The sequence below is a fragment of the Dunckerocampus dactyliophorus genome, chromosome 6 (assembly GCF_027744805.1).
Source record: "Dunckerocampus dactyliophorus isolate RoL2022-P2 chromosome 6, RoL_Ddac_1.1, whole genome shotgun sequence".
Classification (NCBI taxonomy): Eukaryota; Metazoa; Chordata; class Actinopteri; order Syngnathiformes; family Syngnathidae; genus Dunckerocampus; species Dunckerocampus dactyliophorus.
In genome coordinates this window covers 32499945-32520530 of record NC_072824.1, presented here as the reverse complement: position 1 = coordinate 32520530, position 20586 = coordinate 32499945, and the positions used below count along the sequence as shown (strand labels likewise).

The 20586-nt window shown below is 39.8% G+C and overlaps 1 protein-coding gene across 5 annotated transcripts; it reads right to left on the bottom strand.

The window, feature by feature from the left end:
- Positions 1-1716: 1716 nt before the first annotated feature.
- Positions 1717-14153, bottom strand: frg1 (FSHD region gene 1). 5 transcript variants are annotated; one of them, XM_054779888.1, is made up of 9 exons: positions 13360-14153; positions 11441-11508; positions 10492-10614; positions 5134-5191; positions 4948-5062; positions 4230-4334; positions 3979-4070; positions 2299-2409; positions 1717-1849 (listed from the first exon to the last, which is right to left on the bottom strand). In XM_054779888.1, the coding sequence occupies exons 1-9, from the start codon at positions 13455-13457 to the stop codon at positions 1813-1815; spliced, it is 807 nt and encodes a 268-aa protein (XP_054635863.1). In that variant the 5' UTR covers positions 13458-14153; the 3' UTR covers positions 1717-1812. The 5 variants fall into 5 exon arrangements, with proteins under 5 accessions (XP_054635863.1, XP_054635864.1, XP_054635867.1 ...); XM_054779889.1 differs by lacking the exon at positions 13360-14153 and adding an exon at positions 11919-12057; XM_054779892.1 differs by lacking the exon at positions 13360-14153 and adding an exon at positions 5756-5876 and having other exon boundaries at positions 5955-10614; positions 11441-11475.
- Between the last annotated feature and the right edge of the window lie 6433 nt (positions 14154-20586).

The following is a 20586-nucleotide window of genomic DNA, read 5'->3' as shown; positions in this document are numbered from 1 at the left end:
CAGCTGCAGTTTGTTGGTGCAAATTGCACAAAAATCACGCATACACAAACTTTTTCGTAAGTGAAGGTATCAATCTAACAGAAATGACATCGATTAGAATGACAACACCCCTACACACGCACTAAAGAAGCAGTTCGTTCCCACCCGGAAGTGCATTTACCTTTAAGGGCAAAGTGACAAAAGCCTGTTCTGTTCCAACATGTCACACAATGCCTTTGGACTTTAAAACACAAACAACACTACCGGACCTGAGGACATTGTTCTTGCATTGACAGCAGCCACTGAACGTATATCGCGTTTTTTCCACAAATGATGGATTATTAGTGAAAGTATATGTAAATACATGTGATATGTAATATTCTGGTCGCTAGGCGTCAGTAATGACACAAAACATTGATGAGACATTAGTCATGAAGTCAGCCATGGCATGTCCGGCACGATAACATGAAAGTAAGTTCTCCTCCCATATAGTGTGGAAGTTGTAAGTTTTTGGCTTCTTAGGTTAAGAATAAATAAATCTTAGCCTAACTGGTTAGCTTGCTAACTCGCTAGCTAGGGCTGTCTCCAGTCCCTGCAGCATAGAGTTGAGCAATGTGTCGTGAACAATGAATAGTAGGAGTGTAAATGTGACGATATGTGTGTTTTTCCATGTCTACGGGGCTCTAACAATGTTTAAAACCGTATTCAGAAACTCATAAACAGGTTTTCTATGCTCTACGACAATTTTTCATTTATTAACACTGAATCCTATATCAGAAATGCATTTATCACAACCAATTAACCACTATTGGGACAACTGAAGATGTATTTTCTGGGATTTCCAAGCATACTTAAATGCTGCAAATTTTGCTTCCGCAGTAAGAGTTACGTTAGTGAGTGATAACAATATCCACTTACTGTTTTTCTTTGTCTATGTTTAGACCACACATACACACGGTAAAGGGGTTTTGTGATGTTCGGAGTGTCCGTGAATGCATCTCACGGTAGTCTAGTGACAAAGAGGAAGTCTTGACTAGAAACGTGTTTGTGAGTCGGTGGTTATATATAGCGTTGGAATTGCACTGCTGCTGATGTGTTCAGGTCAGAATAAAGTTATAAAACAGCGTCAGACTCTGCAGTCGTGACAGAGGTACTTGACATGTTGTGCTTGCGTTTATTACGCTAAAAAGTTTATTATGAAATACTGTTATTTTTGGCAGCCCTAACATATTTTGTTTATATATACACACACACACATATATATATGTGTATTTGTGTGTATACATCCTCTAAATCATAGCTCAGATTAAACATGCAGCTGTGTCCTACATAGTAAAAGGTTTTTGTCAGTTTTAGCATGACTTAATTAAAAAAAAAAAAAAATTATGTAAGTTTGAGTTTGAAGTCCAGGACCACAAGGCTGGCAAACAGCTTTTACCCACAGGTCATCAGGCTTCTCAACGAAGCACTCACACGCTGCATGCAACACACCGACACACTCATAGCACTTTATTATTTATTTATTTGTATTAATGTCTCTTCTGTTGTTGTTGCTTAATTTATTGGTATTTATGTTTCTTATGTTCTTATTCTTTCTTGTGTTTTCTTTCTTTTCTTGGGAGAATGAACAGAATAAGAATACTCATTGCAGAGTATAACCGCTGTTTTACTATGCATATGACAATAAAACTCTTGAATCTTGAATCTTAATGCAGAAAAATACAACAGCAGCCAAACTGATTTGACCATGACGAGTTTATTCCAACATAGCAAATCAGAAGACATAGTCCATTCTAAAAAAAACATTTACAAAAAAAAGACCCTGCAACTGTTTCACTTGCAGTACCGGTCTGCTTTCATTTTGCTCCTCCTGTAATGGAAAAAAAAAATACTTATGGCGTCATCGCTGACAAATACAAAACAATATATGGCCCCACTGGACCTCACATACGCACTTCCCCAACATGGAGTTACCCAGCATGCCTTGTTGGTTATCAATTAGTATAAAATAGCATTGTTTTGCATGTATATCAGTGCGTAAACATTTATTATGTGCAAATTAGTGTTATGCAGTGCCTGGACATGACTGCATAGCACAGGCTTTATCAGTTTGTCAAAAATCTACACTTTTATGGGCGTCTAAATGCTATTCGGGGGTGGCTTAGGAACACAATGAATGCTAAGTGGACCTCAACTTTCATGAGAAATAGCTCTCTATATAATAAAGTACAGTCATACACCACATCAACAAACTGAGCATTATTCTCCTAACAAAGTGGGATATATGAAAGATATTCAAGTCTAAAATATAGAAAGCACCTGTCGAGTAAAGCCTCGTGAAACTTCCCGTCCAGCCTGGCTTTCTTCAGCGAGCACGTCTCGTCCTCGTTCACCCTGAGGCGACGGTCCTGGAAACTCTGAAACTTCTTCCTGTCCCACGTCACAGTATAAACACAAACATGACTCATCAACACATGAACAGACACTTCTGTGTGGTGGGGCTTTGTTGCTAGGCAGAACTCCCAAGGCTGCAGCACACCGGCCCCATTGGCCAATGAAAAAAAGAATGAATCGGCAAATACTCCAAACGCAACGCTACAAGCGGAATGAGGCAAAGGTTTGTGTTAAATATAAAAAGCATACTGAAAGCACAGTGCCACCAGCTGGTAAGGTTGGACAGTGCTCCACAAATTTCAAGAAAATCCTTAGAATAAATTGGAATAAATAATTCATATTCATAGTCATTTACTAGTGTATTCTAATTTTTGAATTGAACTACTTTATTGAGGTCATCTATTTCAATGCTGTACGCCAGGGGTGTCCAAAGTGCAGCCCAGGGGGTCATTTGCGGCCCGCGGCTGTGATTTTATCGGCTCGCAGCACAGTCTAAAAATGGAATTTAACAAGGAAAAAAAAACAAAAAAAACATCAGCAGCAAAAATGGGAAAATCAATCAAAAGTCAAAATATTAAGAGAAGAGTTGGAATCTAGCAGGAAAAAAGCCATCATTTCATGAGAATAAAGTCATAGTATGAGGTTGAAATATTATATATATTATTATATAAGACAAAAACAATGACTAAAGTTGTAATTTTTGGAAGCTTAGGTTGGGAGAAAATGTATAACATGAGAATAAAGTCAAAATATTAGAAAGAAAGTTGAAATACTTGGAAAATTATACAGAAAAAATCCACAGCAGCAATGTGACCAGAGTAAAGTCAAAACATTAAGACAAAAAAAACCATTTGTAATGAGAAAAGAGTTGCAATTTTATGAGAATAAACTTGGGAAAATATTATTTTGGTAACTGTTAAAATAAAGAAAAATACATTATTGTTGAAATGGAAAAAAACAGCTGTCATTTTATGACAATAAAGTCAAAATATTAAGAACGAATGAAGAACAAAAGTCGCATTTTTACAAGAATAAACTCGTATTTCACGTCATTTTTAGCAGCATTTCCACTCTATTCCAAAGCCACGTGTGCTGTAGCTTCTTAGCATATCTCCATGTGCTGCTTTCCTAAATATCAAAGTGGCTCTTGCCTCCTTTCATTTTTCACTATGTGGCCCTCGCTGGAAAAAGTTTGGACACCCCTGCTGTACGCATTCTTAAGGTAACAACGTTGTAGTTACTTGGTTTTGTCCTTCCATCATGCTGCAACATGTGTTTCCCCCAACAAATACGCCTTTAAAGCACAGTCAAAAGGAAAAACAGCGTTGAATGTCAGGACTCGCAAACGAGGCGTGCATGAAACTCTCAAGATGCTCCATCATCCAGATTGACGGCGCAACGCTTTCAGAGGCGTGATGGCGCATCTGTTGTTTTTTCACGTCTCGTCTGAGGGAAGTAAATCAGGACAAACGCACAACTACTAGTTAAGTTGTCATGCATTTCATCCATGGTAACACAAGATGACCCCCATTAAGAAGCAGCTGACAAGCAATATGGAGATTTGAAGGTAGAAATAACGTCTACAGGAGTCTTGTCAGCACGTACACGTAATTGACCTCACAGGACTTCACGTTGCCTCGGTCCTCATCTGCGATGTCGTCTTTGTGCTTGACCTCTCGCTCCGCACACGACCTGATCTGCTCGTCATTCCACACACGGACAAAGGGAGGAGGGAAGATGTTCTGTGTTTAATATCATTGCCTGGTGCCCCCTTGGGGCTCGGTCACAAAGTCAAATGGCGTGCAATCAAAGGATTACATGCAATGATTTCTTTTTTCTTTTTTATCATACGCCACCTTCACCATCTCGCCATCGCCCGCCGTTTTGCTCTTGGCCTCGATGTCGCCGCTGGGGCTGTAGGAGATGAAGCAGCTGTTTGCGGCCAGGAGAGCCATCTTGCCCTGCAAACATGTTGAGGAACAGAACACCATGTTTGATTGTTCTAGCGTACGGCCACACGGCGACTGTGTCCTGCATTCTTACTTTAAAGGAAAGACACTTTTTTCAGAAGGCTTTATAGTCAGAATAAGTGCCTACTGTTACATGCATTCTTAGCTGCCTCTTTTTTAGATGTTTTTATACATTTACAAGGCAGAGAAAAGACTAAGACATGCATGTTCATGCCTCATATAAGGATTGTGGATGATGGGCAAAAATACAGGCTTCGCTACACATCTTAAAACAGTCAGTCAGACAGGGGAACTTTACTTTTGATCATGCTGTTTTTCTTCAGTGACTGAGCTAACCTAGCATGATGTTGCTGTTAAAGTGTGAGTGTAATGTTAGCACTTAGCTCACATAGCTTTGCTAGTGTTGCTAACGTTTGTGTCCTCCTGTCCCACTTCTTAACGTTATACGTTGTAACGTTATACACACACACACACACTAAACATTTAAAATGCCTAAATTCCAGCCTGTCATCAAGGCTAATACACTTCCACTAAACACACAGACAGGCCGGAGACTTCTTTCACAAGGTCATATGGGACCTTTAAACACAAACGACAGACTCACTTCTTGAAAGACGGGCTCCCACTGCTCTCTGGAGCCGATGGCGTCAGAGCGGCCCACCACCAAACTGTCGGAGTTGAGCCCCAGGTACTTCCCGTACCCGGACTTCAAGGCTATCCTGCAAAGACAGCGTTGTAGATCAGAGAGAAAAAGTCTGCAGCCATGTGTGTGTTCTTGTTGTGTAGTCACCTGCTGTCAGACAGCTTGACAGCAGTGAACTGTTCAGGAGGGTCGGGTCCTTCATCATCTGCGGGGGGGATAAAAAAAAAAGGTAATTACCTCCGTTTTGGAAGACTACACTTTGATCTCGCTGAGTTGGTTTGAAATCCAGCCTTCGCAACCAGTTTTCCTGAAGGTCATGTACACTTTTTTCTGTTCCAGTCCACTTGCATTGGCATCAAGTGGGGTAGGTGGAAAAAAGGCAACTTTAGAATTGCAATACTGCCACCTACAGTAGTGGAGTGGAATGATTCGGCCTGTCACGATAACAAATTTTGATGGTCAATAAATGTGCTACAAATTATAATCGATAAACAATAGACAACATTTTTGAGACCATTTTTTTCATTATTGTCATGAGGTGTAACTCACATTTGAACCACTAGATGGTACTGAAGTGTAGTGTACCAGTGTGTGAGCCACATTAGCGTGACACAGAAGTTGCCTGCATGTATGTAAAATGTATGCCATGTACAGTACCGTGTCACCAAATTGAATGTTTGCATTTCTTTTGCAATGTAGTGAGCGCGTGAGCGCACAATTTTGTGTGAGTGCGCAAAATTTTGCAGTGTTTTGTTTATTCTGTATTTACTTTGCCGACCAAACGCCTCGGTAAGCGTTGACCGTCGGGACGAAGGCTCCAGTAGTTTTTGTTTTCCCCAGTTGAGAAAACTGTCCGTGTCGTCGGTGTTCATGCGCTCACCTTGTTCATTCTGTTGAAAACCAAAATATTCCCACACTGGGGCTGTCGCGTTCGCCTCAGAAACCATGGCTTCTGTGCCTTCACTCACTAGTAGCCCCGCCTCCACAAAGAGGCTGAATGAGATGAGGCTTCACTCTCTCCGTTTGTTCCACTACAGAACCAGGAGATGCAGGGTGAAGCGTCTTGGTCATCAGCCTGTGTAGTAAAGAGTCAGACAGAGAGACGAGCGGATGGAACACGAACGCATGCGGGCACATGTCTATTTATCGATGACGTCATAATTAGCGAGCCGTTTTTTTTTTAGCGCTGGATCAATCCATTTTATCGATTATTGTGACAGGCCTATTAATGATATTACCACACCATCAAACCAGACGGACATATTTAGGATTGGTGAGCCTTGGTGGAGGTCTTAAAAAAAGTCTACAAGAGCGTGCCGAAAAGTGCAGCCATCGTAACACTATGATGTCTTGCATATGTGGAAGGCTTAAAATGTATGTGTGCATGGCTCAGATGAAGGGTACCCAAGTGTTACATTTTGGGTAAAATGTCAAACTGGTGGATAGACCTTGGTAATGTTATCAACACAAACTTCAAACATTGCAAAACACACACCCAACATACCAGAGCTGGAGACATCTTCCATTTCCCATAGCAACCCTGCCAAGTTCACTCTTTCTTCAATGTAAAGTACATAACTCGGTGTCCACTTTATGCTGTTATCTCTGCATAGATTTGACTTTTGTTAGAAAAGTAACTTATATTTGAGAGTATCTTAAAGTAAATAAAAACAAGTGACAAATCTAGATCTTCAGTTAAAGCTCTGAAAATATGGCAAAGAAAAATTGACCTTCAGTCCTTCCCATGCCGTTGTTGTTACTGTCATTACTGTCATTGTATCAGTAAAAAGACTACAAATCCCATCAGCCGTTCTTAACACTGTAATGACATCAACTTTGACCTATCAACTCCACAATACAAGCTAATCATTGCAGCACTGTGGCAACATGAGCCAGGATTCAGTGAAATGGACTGAGTGAGTGGTTCTTCAATTATCATGCTAAACACCTAAAATTACAAGGCCATCTTTGACCTCCCATGAGGGACACGCCGGCTTCCGGGTTAAATACGGAGCAATTTATCAACGAACACGCTAGAATTTATTTGGTTCGGATAAATGTCAACAACATATAATACGACGGATAAAAGTAAGTCAAATCCGACCAGTAATGATGAATCATTTTGCCCACTTCGCGTGTTTTTTTCGCCGCTTCGTGCACACGACACGAACGGCGACCTATGAGAGGTAAAAAAAAAAAACGGCAGGCGGACACGAAGGTTATGTACTTTTCACTAATGATTACACAAGTTATTTTTTTTACACTGAGAATATTTGAGTAAAACACATTAGAAACCAATTTCAGACATCATTATTTAATTCTAAGTAGAAATCACATGCTTTACATGGAACATTTCAATGTCCAAATATAGACACTTTTTTACAACACTGCCGTGCTAGCGCAAAATAAAAACATGAACAGGCTTCATTTATGGTTTGGTAAGCTTCCTCCCTCTATAAACGTCAGAGTGATAGGGATAGTACACATTGTTACAACAACAGTTTCAAATACTACTCAAGTCAAGTTGAAGACAGCAAAGGGTACCCTTGATCTGAGCCATGCACTTATTATATTCTAAAAAGGGGAACAAATCCTGCACTGTTATGAACATGTGCATAATTTCCACATACCTGCTTTTTGCCATTAATAATGCAAAGCCTCTTCTGGGCTCCTGAGGGTCTTTTAGTTCACCACCACCCCTCACGCATGAGGGATGGAAGGAGATGCTTTTTATTCATCTGTTGTACAATAGTACAATTTTTGCACACCAATATCGTTATCAGCAGAAAAAAATAATTCTGATATTATCCGACATCGGTCCAACATCAGCAAAAAAAAAAAAAAAAAAAAAAGTATGGGATTAAAACGTCTGCATCTAAAATCTGCAATATCAGCACTCTCCATTCCAGACTGCACTCCAGCCCTTCTATCCAGCATGGACACCCCCACATGGTCGCATCAAAAGGAGCAGGGCGGGCAGGTCGGCTGCGTGGCAGCACCCCTCGACAAAGTCGGAAAAGAAACGCTGTGGACAAGCGCAAAGGCCACCGTGCACAAGGGAAGTTCAACACATCCAACAACACCACGGAGGCGAACAAACAAAACAAGCGATGCCGTCTGAAGGTGACTTTTCCTCATTGCTGCTGTTCTATGCTAGAGTGATATCACTTGACGGATTCTTTTCCACACTCAAAGTATGCACGATGCATGTTTACGTCGGATTGGATTGATATCAGTATTGGCCAACATTCAGGGCTGCGATATCGGTACTGTGTTGTGAAAAAGTTGTGTCGGGACATCCCTAACTGATATGAAGCGATATCAAATTTGTAAGCCGATATCGGACAATGGTATCGGTCGGACACCCCGAGCCATATGGTGCCTAAAGGTGGTAGGTTTCTTTTTACACTCAAAAAATAAGATGCATGAGGCACTCGAGTGACCGGACTCGCATTCCTCCTTTCGCATGCAAGTTTGACTGCTTTTACGCCTCATTTCTAGACTCGCACGACAGTTGGGAAGTGACTTCAAACGTTGCCTGTGCACTGAATAAAAGCTTTTATGAGAAGATGAACAGAGCATCAACTCGGCTGCGAGTGAGCGTGAACGCCGCCGTCTGCGCTTGACGATGTGAAATATCTCATCTTCCTCCTTTTCCAAAAGGCCGGCTCGTGTCCTCTTTCATCTCGCAGAAAATGCGCTCACGTGCCCGTGCCGAGGATAGGGGGGAGCCACCCGGGGAATTGGGGGTGTTTCAATCTCCGCAGAGTGTTGGCCGTTTCTGATTAAACGTGGGCTGAATTAATTGTGGGCGTGGGGGAGCGCGCTGCGCTATTAACATGAGCAGCACTCCCTCGGATGTGCCCTGAGGCGCTGTGGAAACGGCGCATACGCTCCCTGTCCTTGCCCTCAACTCAACCCCCTTCAGCCGCCGTGTCTGACGTGTGCACACCGTCTCCCCACAAACGCCCCGGGTCTACGCGTAAATGCAACCCAAAACTACATTTTCATGAAATCTCCTTGAAGTTACAGTCAGAAAACTGCGGTAAAAGTGACTTTTAAAATGTAGATGAGGTGGAAAAACATGTTCACAAGGTGTACAGTGTTGCATTACAATCAGGCTTTGTCCTTTCTTGCGCAGCCCTCAGGGCGCTGAACCGCCCAATGACCTGCAGGAATGACATTATTCACAGTGTGGCACAAGCATCATCCCAAGACATGGGGGTTCTAGTTTATCATATAACCTCTATACTGCCTCTCTTCACAACCAGTAAACCAAAAGCATCCAAAACTTGGAACTTGGAACTGGAGTGGGGAAGTGTGGCACCTAAATTAGGCAAAAATGACACTTGATGCGAGCTTTTCACCTGCACAGACGATGAAAAGTTTGGTTGCACCTCACCTCAAAAGTTGTGTTTTCTGCAGAAAAAATGGCCAATTTTCATAGAAAAAAAAAAAGAAATGAAAGAAGATTATGATAAATAAAAAACTAAAATAAAATAAAAAAAAATAGTAGGATAATTGAGATGTGTTTTCTGTGGAAAAAACTGTCAATTTTTGGAGGAAAAAAAGGGACAAAATTAAACAAAATATTACTGTAATTGAGATGTTATAAATGGCCTGCTTTCAGAAGGAAAAAATGGAACTGAAAAAATATTAGGGCGAACGAAATGTGTTTTCTGTGGAAAAAAACAGCTGATTTTTGGATGTAAAAAAACTCTAAATGAAAAAAATGTTAGGGTGAATGAAATGTCTTTTCTGCGGGAAAAAAAGCCAATTTTTGGAGGAAGAAAATGAAAATGAAAAAGATTTAATTAAAAAAAATATTTGGGTAAATGGACAACATGTATAAGCGCTGGAAGGTGATATTGTCATTTAACGTGGTCGTGACACCAAAACACATCTAATCTACTTATATCTGCTGGGAAAAATAACATTGAAAGCCGTATTTCCTGTGTTAGATGCAGACTCAAATATTGAAATATTTACCATTATTGTAAATATTATTATTATTGCTATTGTAAATATTATATTATTATTGCTACTCTGTTCAACTTGCATGTCACAAAATTCCATACAACAAACAAGGCATTGTTTTTAGACAAAATTTGTGTTTTCCTTTTTTAAAGTAGCGCTTCAGGCGCTGGTTAAGCACCGGCCCAGTTTCAAAAGTACCAATTTGGCACCGGGATCGGACAATATGTTTCAAACAAATTTCAGTGGGTCGCCGGTCTTTGACTGATCCAAAAAAAGACGTAATGACCCAATGTCCGTGAATGCACCTCACTGTTTTGTCTATGCTACTCCCTCGCTATGCCGAAAAGCTTGAGGAGGGGCGGGAAGGACATCGAGCGGGAACTTAAAATGCTACTCTTACACCAACTGTTCCCTACAGCCAAGCTTCTTCCTGTTTCCATTTGTGCGACCAATGGGGGAAGAGATTAAGCTCAGGTGGTTCTGCTGCATAGAGTGTTGCCTCAACACGGGTGCAAGCGTTCTTCTGACCTTTGTGCGGCGCGCCCACAGTGAAGAGACCAGTGTCCAGAGCGTGGATGTACGAGTTGTTGTGCATCTCTATGGCGACCATGCCGTTGATCTCTCCAAAATGGCGGACGGCCCACCACCCGCCTGGTGAAATCAAATGATATGCATTAACATGCATGTCAATCATTTATGAGTATGAAGCATTAATAAGTAGGGATGCTCCGATCAATCAGCCACCCATCAGTATCGACCAAAAAGTATGTGATTGGCATATGGCGATCAATGCCTTTCAGTGCCGATCACCTGCGTGTCGTACTATTGGAGCCTGTCGAGATCCCTGTGTGCAGTGTAGTGTTCCCCCTCCCCCTTTCCTTCACACTGCGCAGGTATGCGGCGGCGGCAAAGCCAAACAAATATGTCTGCCGTGCGCAATTTATATGCCATTTGTGAGAGTGATGTAAAGTTTGCATCCTGCAACACAAGCCGTGAAAAATATATCTCTTTAAACAGCTTTAATTTAATATGGCATGTGAAGAACAAACACTTGATAAACCCCCCTTTTCATAGCTGTCTTAGGCAATGCCTGTAACATAAACTTGCATGTTTTTTCTCATAAATGCACAGCTTAATTTTTTTAAATTTACAACTTTATTCTCGAAATCTCTGATTATTTTAATATTCTGTCGTAACGGGCATCGCCTGCCTTGGGCAAAGGTAATATTACGGCTTTTTTCCTCATGAATTTACTACTTTATTCTCAAAATCGCTGCTTCCCCCCCCGCCCCCAATGTGTCCCTAATACGCCGCCATACAATAGGACTCATCATAAATACATTGAAAAGTTTGTAAGTTACTCCACGTGATCGGTATTGACGGCGATCGGCCCATCTCACTCATAAATGATGGGTATCGGAATCGGCAGCATAAAACCCTGATGGGAGCACCTCTATTAAGTATGAAATGCACATACCAACAACATCAAGTTTGGATTCTTCATCTTCTGCTTTTCTCTTCTTGTCTTTGTGCTTCTTCTTTTTCCTGTTCATAGTTAGCACAATGGAATATAGACGAGACTTTCACAAGATTTTCACATTTAAACATTGTATACAAGTGTACGGCCGTGTAGAGTATGCCGTAAACTAATATTGTTTGGAGAGGAAAGAAACGTTGGTGTTTGCCTTTTTGTTGTTGCAAAGGAACACGACTGCCTTTATTTTTGTTAAATGTAAAATTTCGTATCAAACTAAACATTTGTGTGCATTTAATGTATTTTCATGACAAGAAGGCGGTGCTCATGTACAGCACCGTCATAAACTGTGCGATAGACCTAGCATTAGCATTAGCATTAGCATTAGCATTAGCACAGCTCACAAAAGCACAGTTTCCAAACCGCGGCAGTAAAATTAACTAATCCCGATTTTGATCTCCTTCGTAAGGGACACACTCACCCTTTATTTACACCTTTTAGAACCAGTTTGGTTGATTTGACGCTGGAATATTCCGCCATCGAGTGAATAAAATGGCTATCACGTTAGCACTGCAACCTACCGGAAGCGGAAACGAAGTTTTGTCAAAGAGTACCCACTACGGCGGCCGCCGTGGCTCAATCAAGTTCGACGTTCGACTTTTTTTTTGCTCGCTAAATTGCACTCTCAAGCCATTTTACCATTATACGTACACTGTAATATTACACGGATTACTGCCATTTAAGGTTGGGATAATGTACAGGAGTTGCCTTTCGGGTGACATTTCAGGATGAATCTAAAATGCTCCACACTGCCTCAAATGTTGAATGCACATGTCCACCTGCTCAATGCTTGCTGCTCTCGAACACAGAGCTGGAATTCAGAATCACTGAATGAGCCAGCAAATGTCCTGGTCCCACCAGACACTCCTCCTCAGCGTTTCCTACAGGACTACAGTCCAAACTTTTTCCAGCGAGGGCCACATAGTGAAAAATGAAAGGACGTAACTCTGCCACTTTGATATTTTGTAAATGTAGATATGCTAAGAAGTTATGTATTTAAAGAATTTGCTCTTTTTCACATTTTTATTTTTTTTAATTATCAAAATATTTGAACAACTTCTTCTTCATCTTCCTAAATTTTATTTTTGTAATATTATGACTTTATGCCCACAATATAAAAAAAAATTCTGTCTTAATATTTGGACTTTATTCTCGTAAAACTACAGCTAATTTTCCAACTGTTTCAACTTTCTTCTTGAAATTCTCTTGTTGTAATTATGACTTTTTTCCATTCCAACATTGTGTCTTTTTTCTCATTACATTTTAAATTTTACCGCAAGCTAGTTTTTCAAAAATGAAGTTTTTTCCCTTTTTTTTTTCTTCTTTTTTCCCGTTTTTTATTTTTTTGGGACAAAATTCCAACTTTATTGATAGTTTTGTTTATTTCTCATAATATTATGACTATACATACAGGATATATTATGAAAAGCCCTTCTTTTTCTTTAATATTTCAACTTTATTCTACTAAAATACATGCATTTTTCCTCACGATGTTATTACATTATTCTTGTAAAATTAGGACTTTTCTCGCTAGATTACAACTTTTTTGTCTTAATATTTTGACTTGTAAAATTACTGCTGATTTCCCATGTTTTGCTGGTGATTTTATATTATATTTTATATTATATCTATTCTATGTTGACAATGTGCCGCCACAGGCCAAGAAAAAAACATCCCTGGGCTGCAAATGGCCCCTGGTCCACACTTTGGACACCCCTGAGCTATGCAGCTAACAGTCCCGTTAAAATGTGTTTGTCAGTGGACGCGCCTCATCTTAAAAAAAGGGAGTTGTGGCGGGCTAATTGTGAGTAGTGTTTGCTCCCTTCCTGATGTCTTCTTACGGTGGAGTCATCAACACTGACCTTAACGGAGGCGAGTGAGGCCCCTGCAGTTGTTTGGATGTTGTTGTGGGGTCTTTTGTGACCTCTTGGATGAGTCTTCGTTGCGATCTTGGGGTCATTTTGGTTGGCCGGCCACTCCTGGGAAGGTTCACCACTGTTCCGTGTTTGCGGATAATGGCTCTCACTGTGGTTGGCTGGAGTCCCAAAGCTTTAGAAATGGCTTTATAACCTTTTTGTCTGGAGAGAGTTGCGTCACTTCCACTGGAAGCCGTGAATCATCGCTCCGCGCAGGAAGTGAATCCCGGTGGTCGTCCCCGCCATGTGTCACTTGTCAAATCCTCGCTGCTCTTGACAGGATTTCAGCGTAATAACTTGTAGCAAAAAGTGGTTAAGCTCCTAAATCCATAAAAAGCGCGGAAAGAGGACACATGTCGAGTGGGGACGGTGCAGCGCACAAAAATAACATACTCGTACAAAATCACGAGAGGCTTTCTCCCGCAACGTGGCGGCTTTCACAGCCAATTTGTAAGCAGATAACGTTTCCAAATCAAATGTGGAAATGACGTCCCCAATCACGAGTGACAAAGAGGGGAGGGACAACGGCCTCGCAAGTGATGACGACGCCCCAAATCAATGACAGCGTGAGCAGTAATGCTTTGCCGTCACGCTAGCTTGCCTCGGCGTGGCTGCAAATTTCACATCACTTGAGTTTTAAAGCATCACATGCCTCTTAGGAAGGATGAGTTGCTTTTCCGGAACAATCCCCTGTCCTTTCTGTCACTGGCGTCCTTGTTGGGGCTCACTAGTGACACGCACTGACACGCCACAAATAAAAATGGGAGCTACCTGCTCCCCCTCGCTCCCATTCACGTTATAATGAGCAGTCTCAGCTGATGACCAGCAGATGACATCGTAGCCCTGCACGCAGCCAACAACTGCGAAACCACGCCGGTTAGCGAGCACAACGACAGTCCTCGAAAGTTCAATTTAACAAGAAAACTAAAAAATGTTTAAAACAACAATCAGCAGTCATTTTACAAGAATAAAGTCAAAATAGTCAGAAAAAATGTTGAGAACAATGACATAATATTCTGAGAAATTTGAGTAGCATATTACGGTGAATGAGACGCATTTCGTGCAAAAAACCCACCAATTTTTTGGGGAAAAAAATTGGCGTAAATGAAATGTGTTTTCTGTGTGAAAAATGACAATTTTGTTGTAGCAAAAAATGAAAGTGAAAAAGACATTACGGTAAATGAGAAAATATTAGGATGACTGCAATGTATTTTCTGTGGAGAAAACAGCTGATTTTTGGATTAAAAAATTAAAAAAGAAAAAAATCTCAGGGTCAATGATGTGTTTTCTGTCAAAAAAAACGGCCATTTAAAAAAATAAAATAAACGAAAATGAAAAAATGTAAATAAAAAAATTTAAGGTAAGTGAGATGTGTTTTATGGAAAAAGTGGCCTATTTTCATTGAAAAAAAAATATATGAAAAAAATATTAGGGTGAATGCAACATATCTTCTGTGGAAAAAACAGCTGATTTTTGTATTAAAAATTAAAAACTAAATAAATTAAATGAAAAACAAAGTAGGGTGAATGATGTGTTTTCTGCAATAAAAAAGAAAAAAATGCCTAATTTGGAGCTTAAAAAATGTAATGAAAAAAATGTAAATGAAATGTAAAAAAAACTGCATATTTTCAGAGAAAATAAATAAAAATGAAAAGAATAATAGGGTAAATGAAATGTGTGTTCTGCAGGAATAAGGCCTATTTTCAGGGGAAAAAAATACATGACAATACATTAGGGTGAATGATATGTGTTTTCTGTGGGAAAAAAGCTGATTTTTGGAATAAAAAATTAAATGAAAAATAGTAGTGTGACTGAAATGTGTTCACTGTGGAAAAAAAGCTGATTCTTGGATAAAAAAGTCAAAATGAAAAAAATATTAGGGTGAATGAGAAAAAAAAAGAAATGCTAAAAACCTTTTTTGGACGAAATATCTTTTCTCTGAGCTCCCTGGTGAGTGGGCCGGCATCAAAGACCTCCACAGGACGGGAGACGGCGGTTCATTTCCGGAACTGAAGCTCCATGAGGCTCAGCAACGCCACGGTCCAGGCCACCATGAACAAGCCTGGCCCTTTAAGAAGAATTGCATTGTGGGAAGCCGAGTGTCTATCTCTTCCCTCTCTCTTCTGTCTGCATCGCCCATTGTTTTCTGCGTCCTGATTGGTTGTAGACCATTGTCAATCAATCTCTTTTGTGCCGTGCCATGTCTCCTGTGTCACCGCTAGCCTTCTAGCTTGCTAGCTTGCTAGCTTGTAAATAAATCTCCGGTTCGTCTGCAGCAACATGTTTAACAAGGATACAAAAACGCTGCAGTACAGCGGAACGGCGCCCTTGAACTTTATTTTCCCTTATTTTCCGGAACGTTTGCCTTACTCTCAAATGCGAATGTTGACAGGCGTGCACCAACACACACACACGGCGTGAAGCATGCGTTTCCCAGAAGAAGCGTGCCGTAGCGTGTTTGCTCCGCTACCATGTTGTGCATTTACTTTCCTGAAGATGGATCGTGATAATCGTTCAGATGATTTCCTCGGCCATGCAGGACAGGTGCAGCACGGAAAGCCTATTAAAAGCAAAGCCTGCAGTCAGGGTGTGTAATGTCATGTGGCTTCTTTCATTTAACACACACAATGGATGACAACATTGAAGCCAAATGTGAGCTAATTCCCAGCAGCGTATAATGAGCTATGTAGGAGCTTAATTAGCGACACCCCCCCAAGGGGAATTTTTATTTTCCCGTCATTGCCTTCATGTCTCTGCTCTTCTTGGAGTTTCCCGCACGCCACGTTGTGCTTGAAAAGGAGGAAAGACGGGTATAGTCTTATTGTAAGGTGACGAGCGTGACGACAGTGTTTCAGGGGAAGGTCAGCCTTGAATGTCTTTTTCACGGCGGACTGGGCCGCGGCGTTGCTCAGCTTCACGGAGCTTTGCCTCCGGAAACAAACCGCCGTCTACCTTCCTGTGGAGGTCTCTCATGCCAATCCACCCACCCGGGGCTCAGACGAAAGACTAACGGATCAGATACAGTGGATGCCCGCACATTCGTGATTCAGCATTTTAATGACCTCCCTAAATTTGCAGATTTTTGGTCTAGAGTTTTTTTCATTTTTATTTTTTTCCTCCAAAAATAGGCCTTTTTTTCCCACAGAAAACACATCTCATGCACACCGATATTTTTTTGCATTTTAATTAATTTTAGGGTTTTTTTTTCGGCAGAAAAGATGTCATTCACCCTAATATTTTTATCATTTTGATTTTTAAAAATCCAAAATAAGTGTTTTTTCTGCCAAAAAACACATCTCATTTACTCAATTTTTTTTCAGTTTACACTTTTTCATTCAAATTTTTTTCTCCAAAATTCAGCAGTTTTTTCCCCACAGAAAAGGCATTTCATACACTGTAATACTTTTTTTAAATGTAGTAAAAAAACAACCCAAAATAGGTATTTTTCCTGCAGGAAACACAACTCATTTATATGACGGAGTATCAGGGCCACATTGAAAAACAAGTCGAGACTTTGAGAATAAAGTCGTACATTTATGAGAAAAAAAGTCGGAAATTTACGACTTTATTCTTGTAAATTTACTTTATTTTTTTAAGCAGAAAAGACATCTTATTTATGTGACCTTTGCCCAAGGCTAAAGGTCACATAAGTCCCACCTTTTCATAGCTGTCCCACGCAATGCCTGTTAAGACGGAGTACTAAAGGAATCTGAGACTTTGAGAATAAAGTCGTAAATTTACGGGAATAAAGTCTGAAATGCACGAGGAAACACTTGTAATATTACCAGAATAAAGTGGGAAATTTACAGGAAAAAACAACGTAACTTGTTACATGCTTGTAACTTGTAACTATGTTACAGGAATCGCCTGAGACAGCTATGGACTTTATTCTCGTAATATTACGACTTTATTCTTGTACATTTATGACTTTATTTGTCGTAATATTACAACTTTATTCTTGTAATATTACGCCTTTTTTCTCATAATATTAAGACTTTATTCTTGTAAATGTACGACTTTAATCTCGTACATTTACGACTTTATTCTCGTCAATTTCTGACTTTATTCTCGTAATATTACGATGTTATTCTTTTAAATGTATGACTTTATTCTCGTGAATTTACGACTTTATTCTCGTACATTTACAACTTTATTCTTGTGAATGTACGACTGTATTCTCGTAATATTAAGACTTTTTTCTAGTAAATGTACAACTTTATTCTCCTACATTTGAAATATGGCAATAACGTCCACATACAGCACACACGTGCATAGCGCGTGGATGCTGGGTGTGTCATTCCAGCGGGATTGGCTTCCAAAGACACGTTTCTTAAAAATCTTTAAAAAACGCAAAGTTCAAATATGCTAGTAAATGGTTACTGGAATGACAACAAGGCAAGAAGTGTGGATTATGAAGAGGCTTCAGAGGGAGGGGGGGGCATCCCTGAGAATGTTTTGAGCCAAAAATCTGCGCCTTTGCGCCGTGAATGCTGCACGGTGAGTGTGGGGATCCATCATAAAGTACTGGGCTTCCCACTGAGCAGTACTGCATGGCTCCCTGAAGGCTGACGGCTCAATCAGGCAGTGTTCCATGCTGCCACGAGGTGGCAGTGTTGACACATGCACATACAGTAGTGCGTCCACATTGGGAGCTCCCGCTGCTCATCAATGCATTTGAATTTTAACGACACAATAAATGAAGACTGCCCTTTTCTTTTTCTTTTTTTCAAGACATGAATGTATTCATGAGTCAGACGTGGCGAGGGGAACTTATACATTTGTCTCAATTGTACTTTAAACGCATTCTTAGATTCACAGAGAGAAATCGAGATTTGGTAGTAGCACACGAGCGTTGCATATGCATGCCACTTATTTGCCACGTTACTGCGGCGGCGGCATCGTGTCAAAAAGCCTCTCCAGGCGCCGGGGAGAGGCTGAATAATTCAAAAAAAAGGCTGCGTATTTTTAAACTCATTCTTACATCCATAATGCAGAGACACTCCAATCCTGTGACACTGACACGCTTGTTAATCTTTCAACGTGCGTGCACATCTCTGCGGGCTTTTAGCGGTGGGGGGAATCACGGCCGGCAAAAACATTAGCTGCACCGCAAAGTCACATTTGTAAGCACAAATCACTTCTTGTTTGTCACTTGTTTGATTTATAGCAGGGGTGTCCAAAGCTTTTGCTAACGGGAGGGCCACAAAAAGTGCATCTGAGCTTTATGATGCATTGATTCTTGGTTTTGGCTGTTCATTGCTTCATTCCAGACCCCGCTGTGATAAGTGGATTCTGCCAAGTCGGCTTCCTTCGTTATAAATGGAATTTGTTCTCTCTCTCTGAAAATAGGCCATTTGTTATGTCAAAAGCACATCACGTTTACCCCAATACTTGTTTCATTTACATTTTTTTCATTTTTGTTCCTCCAAAAGAAAACACATTTAATTCCCCCTAATATTTTCTTCATTAAAATGTTCCCCCCCTGAAAATAGGCAATTTTTTTACACAGAAAACACATCTCATTTACTGGAATATTTTTTTCTTTTCTTTTTTTTTTTTCCAAAAAAATCAAACACATTTCATTCACTCTAATATTTTTTCATGTAAATGATTTCCCCTGGAAAAAAGACATTTTTAAAACGCAGAAACGCATCCTATTTACCCTAATACTGTTTTATTTTCATTTTTTTTCTCCAAAAATCATCAGCTTTTTCCTGCAAAAAACACATTTCATTTACCCTAATATTTTTTATAAGAACTGTTTTCATTTTCTTTTTTTGTGTCTCTAAAAATCGTCAGTTTTTTTCCCCACAGGTGACATCTCAATCACCCTCATTTTTTTCATTCAGAGTTTTTAAAATCCAAATATTAGCTGTTTTTCCCACCGAAAACACATTTTAGTCACCCTAATATTTTTTTCATTAATTTTTTCCCCCCCTGAAAATAGACCATTTTTTACACAAAAACACATCTTATTTACTGTAGTATTTTTTTTATTTGGATTTTTTTCTTCAAAAAAAATTTGACATTTTTTTTCGGTAGAAATCACATTTCATTCACTCTCATATTTTTTAATTTTAATTTTTTCCCCTGAAAAAAAGCCATTTTTTAAAATGCAGAAACACATCTTATTTACCCGAATACTTTTTGTATTTTCATTTTTTTCTCAAATAATCGTCAGTATTTTCCTGCATTCACCCTAATATTTTCTTCTCATTTACTGTAATATTTTTTCATTTTAATTTTTTTCTCCCAAAAAAATTGGCTGTTTTTTTTTTCGGTAGAAAACACATTTCTACCGAAAATGTAGAAATATTTTTTTGTGTAAATGTTTTCCCCTGGAAATAAGCCATTTTTTTAAAACACAAACACTTATTTACCCGAATACTTTTTTTAATTTCATTTTTTTCTCCCAAAATCGTCAGCTTTTTTCCCACAGGAGACATCTCATTCACCCTAATATTTTTTCACCCCCCCACTGAAAATAGGCTATTTTTTTACACAGAAAGCACATCTCAATTACAATGAATATTTTGGCAGTGATGGTCTAGAAAAGCTGTTTACAATCTACTAAACATGTTTTTTTAAACATGATTTGATTGAAGTAACACCTCCAGAGTCACCTTTACACCCAATTACCCAGTATACTGTAGTAGACATTATAACGGAAAATAAGACATAGCCATAGAAAACCTGTTTATGACCTTCTAAATACACCTTTACACTTCCTGTCCACCCGCCACTCATTTTGCTCCCAAAGGAACATTTTAGCAGCAACACACACGAGCACAAGTCTTATTATGAGTGTAAAGGTGACTATAGGGGTGCTATTTCATGTCTAGAGGGCTCTAATCATGTTAAAAGAGTTGTTCTAGGCTCTAAGTCCGAAAATATTCCATTTCTAAAGAAAGAATCCTAATTCCCTGAAATTCACTTCACTCTGGAGCCAATTAACCGCGATAAACGAGGAATTACTTAAAATTAATTGGGTTGGCACCAGTCCAGCTCTCATTTAATAAGCTTATACTTATGTTCCCTGTTGTTTATTCTGGCAACGAGATTAGCTTGTGCGGTAAAACAACAGCAGAGAACTCACAAAGCTCATTTTCACTCATTTGGCAACATCCCTCTCATCACTAAATATTGCTGTCGAGACAACGCATGTTCTTGATG

Excerpts from the sequence above, each read along its gene's own strand:
- frg1 (XM_054779888.1), bottom strand. The coding sequence starts at position 13,457 with ATGACCCCAAGATCGCAACGAAGACTCATCCAAGAGGTCACAAAAGAC. Across the intron at positions 11,509-13,359 it reads CCTCACTCGCCTCCGTTAAG|GAAAAAGAAGAAGCACAAAG; the intron begins GTCAGTGTTGAT and ends AACTATGAACAG. Across the intron at positions 2,410-3,978 it reads TCCTGTGAGGTCAATTACGT|GAAGAAGTTTCAGAGTTTCC; the intron begins GTACGTGCTGAC and ends GACGTGGGACAG.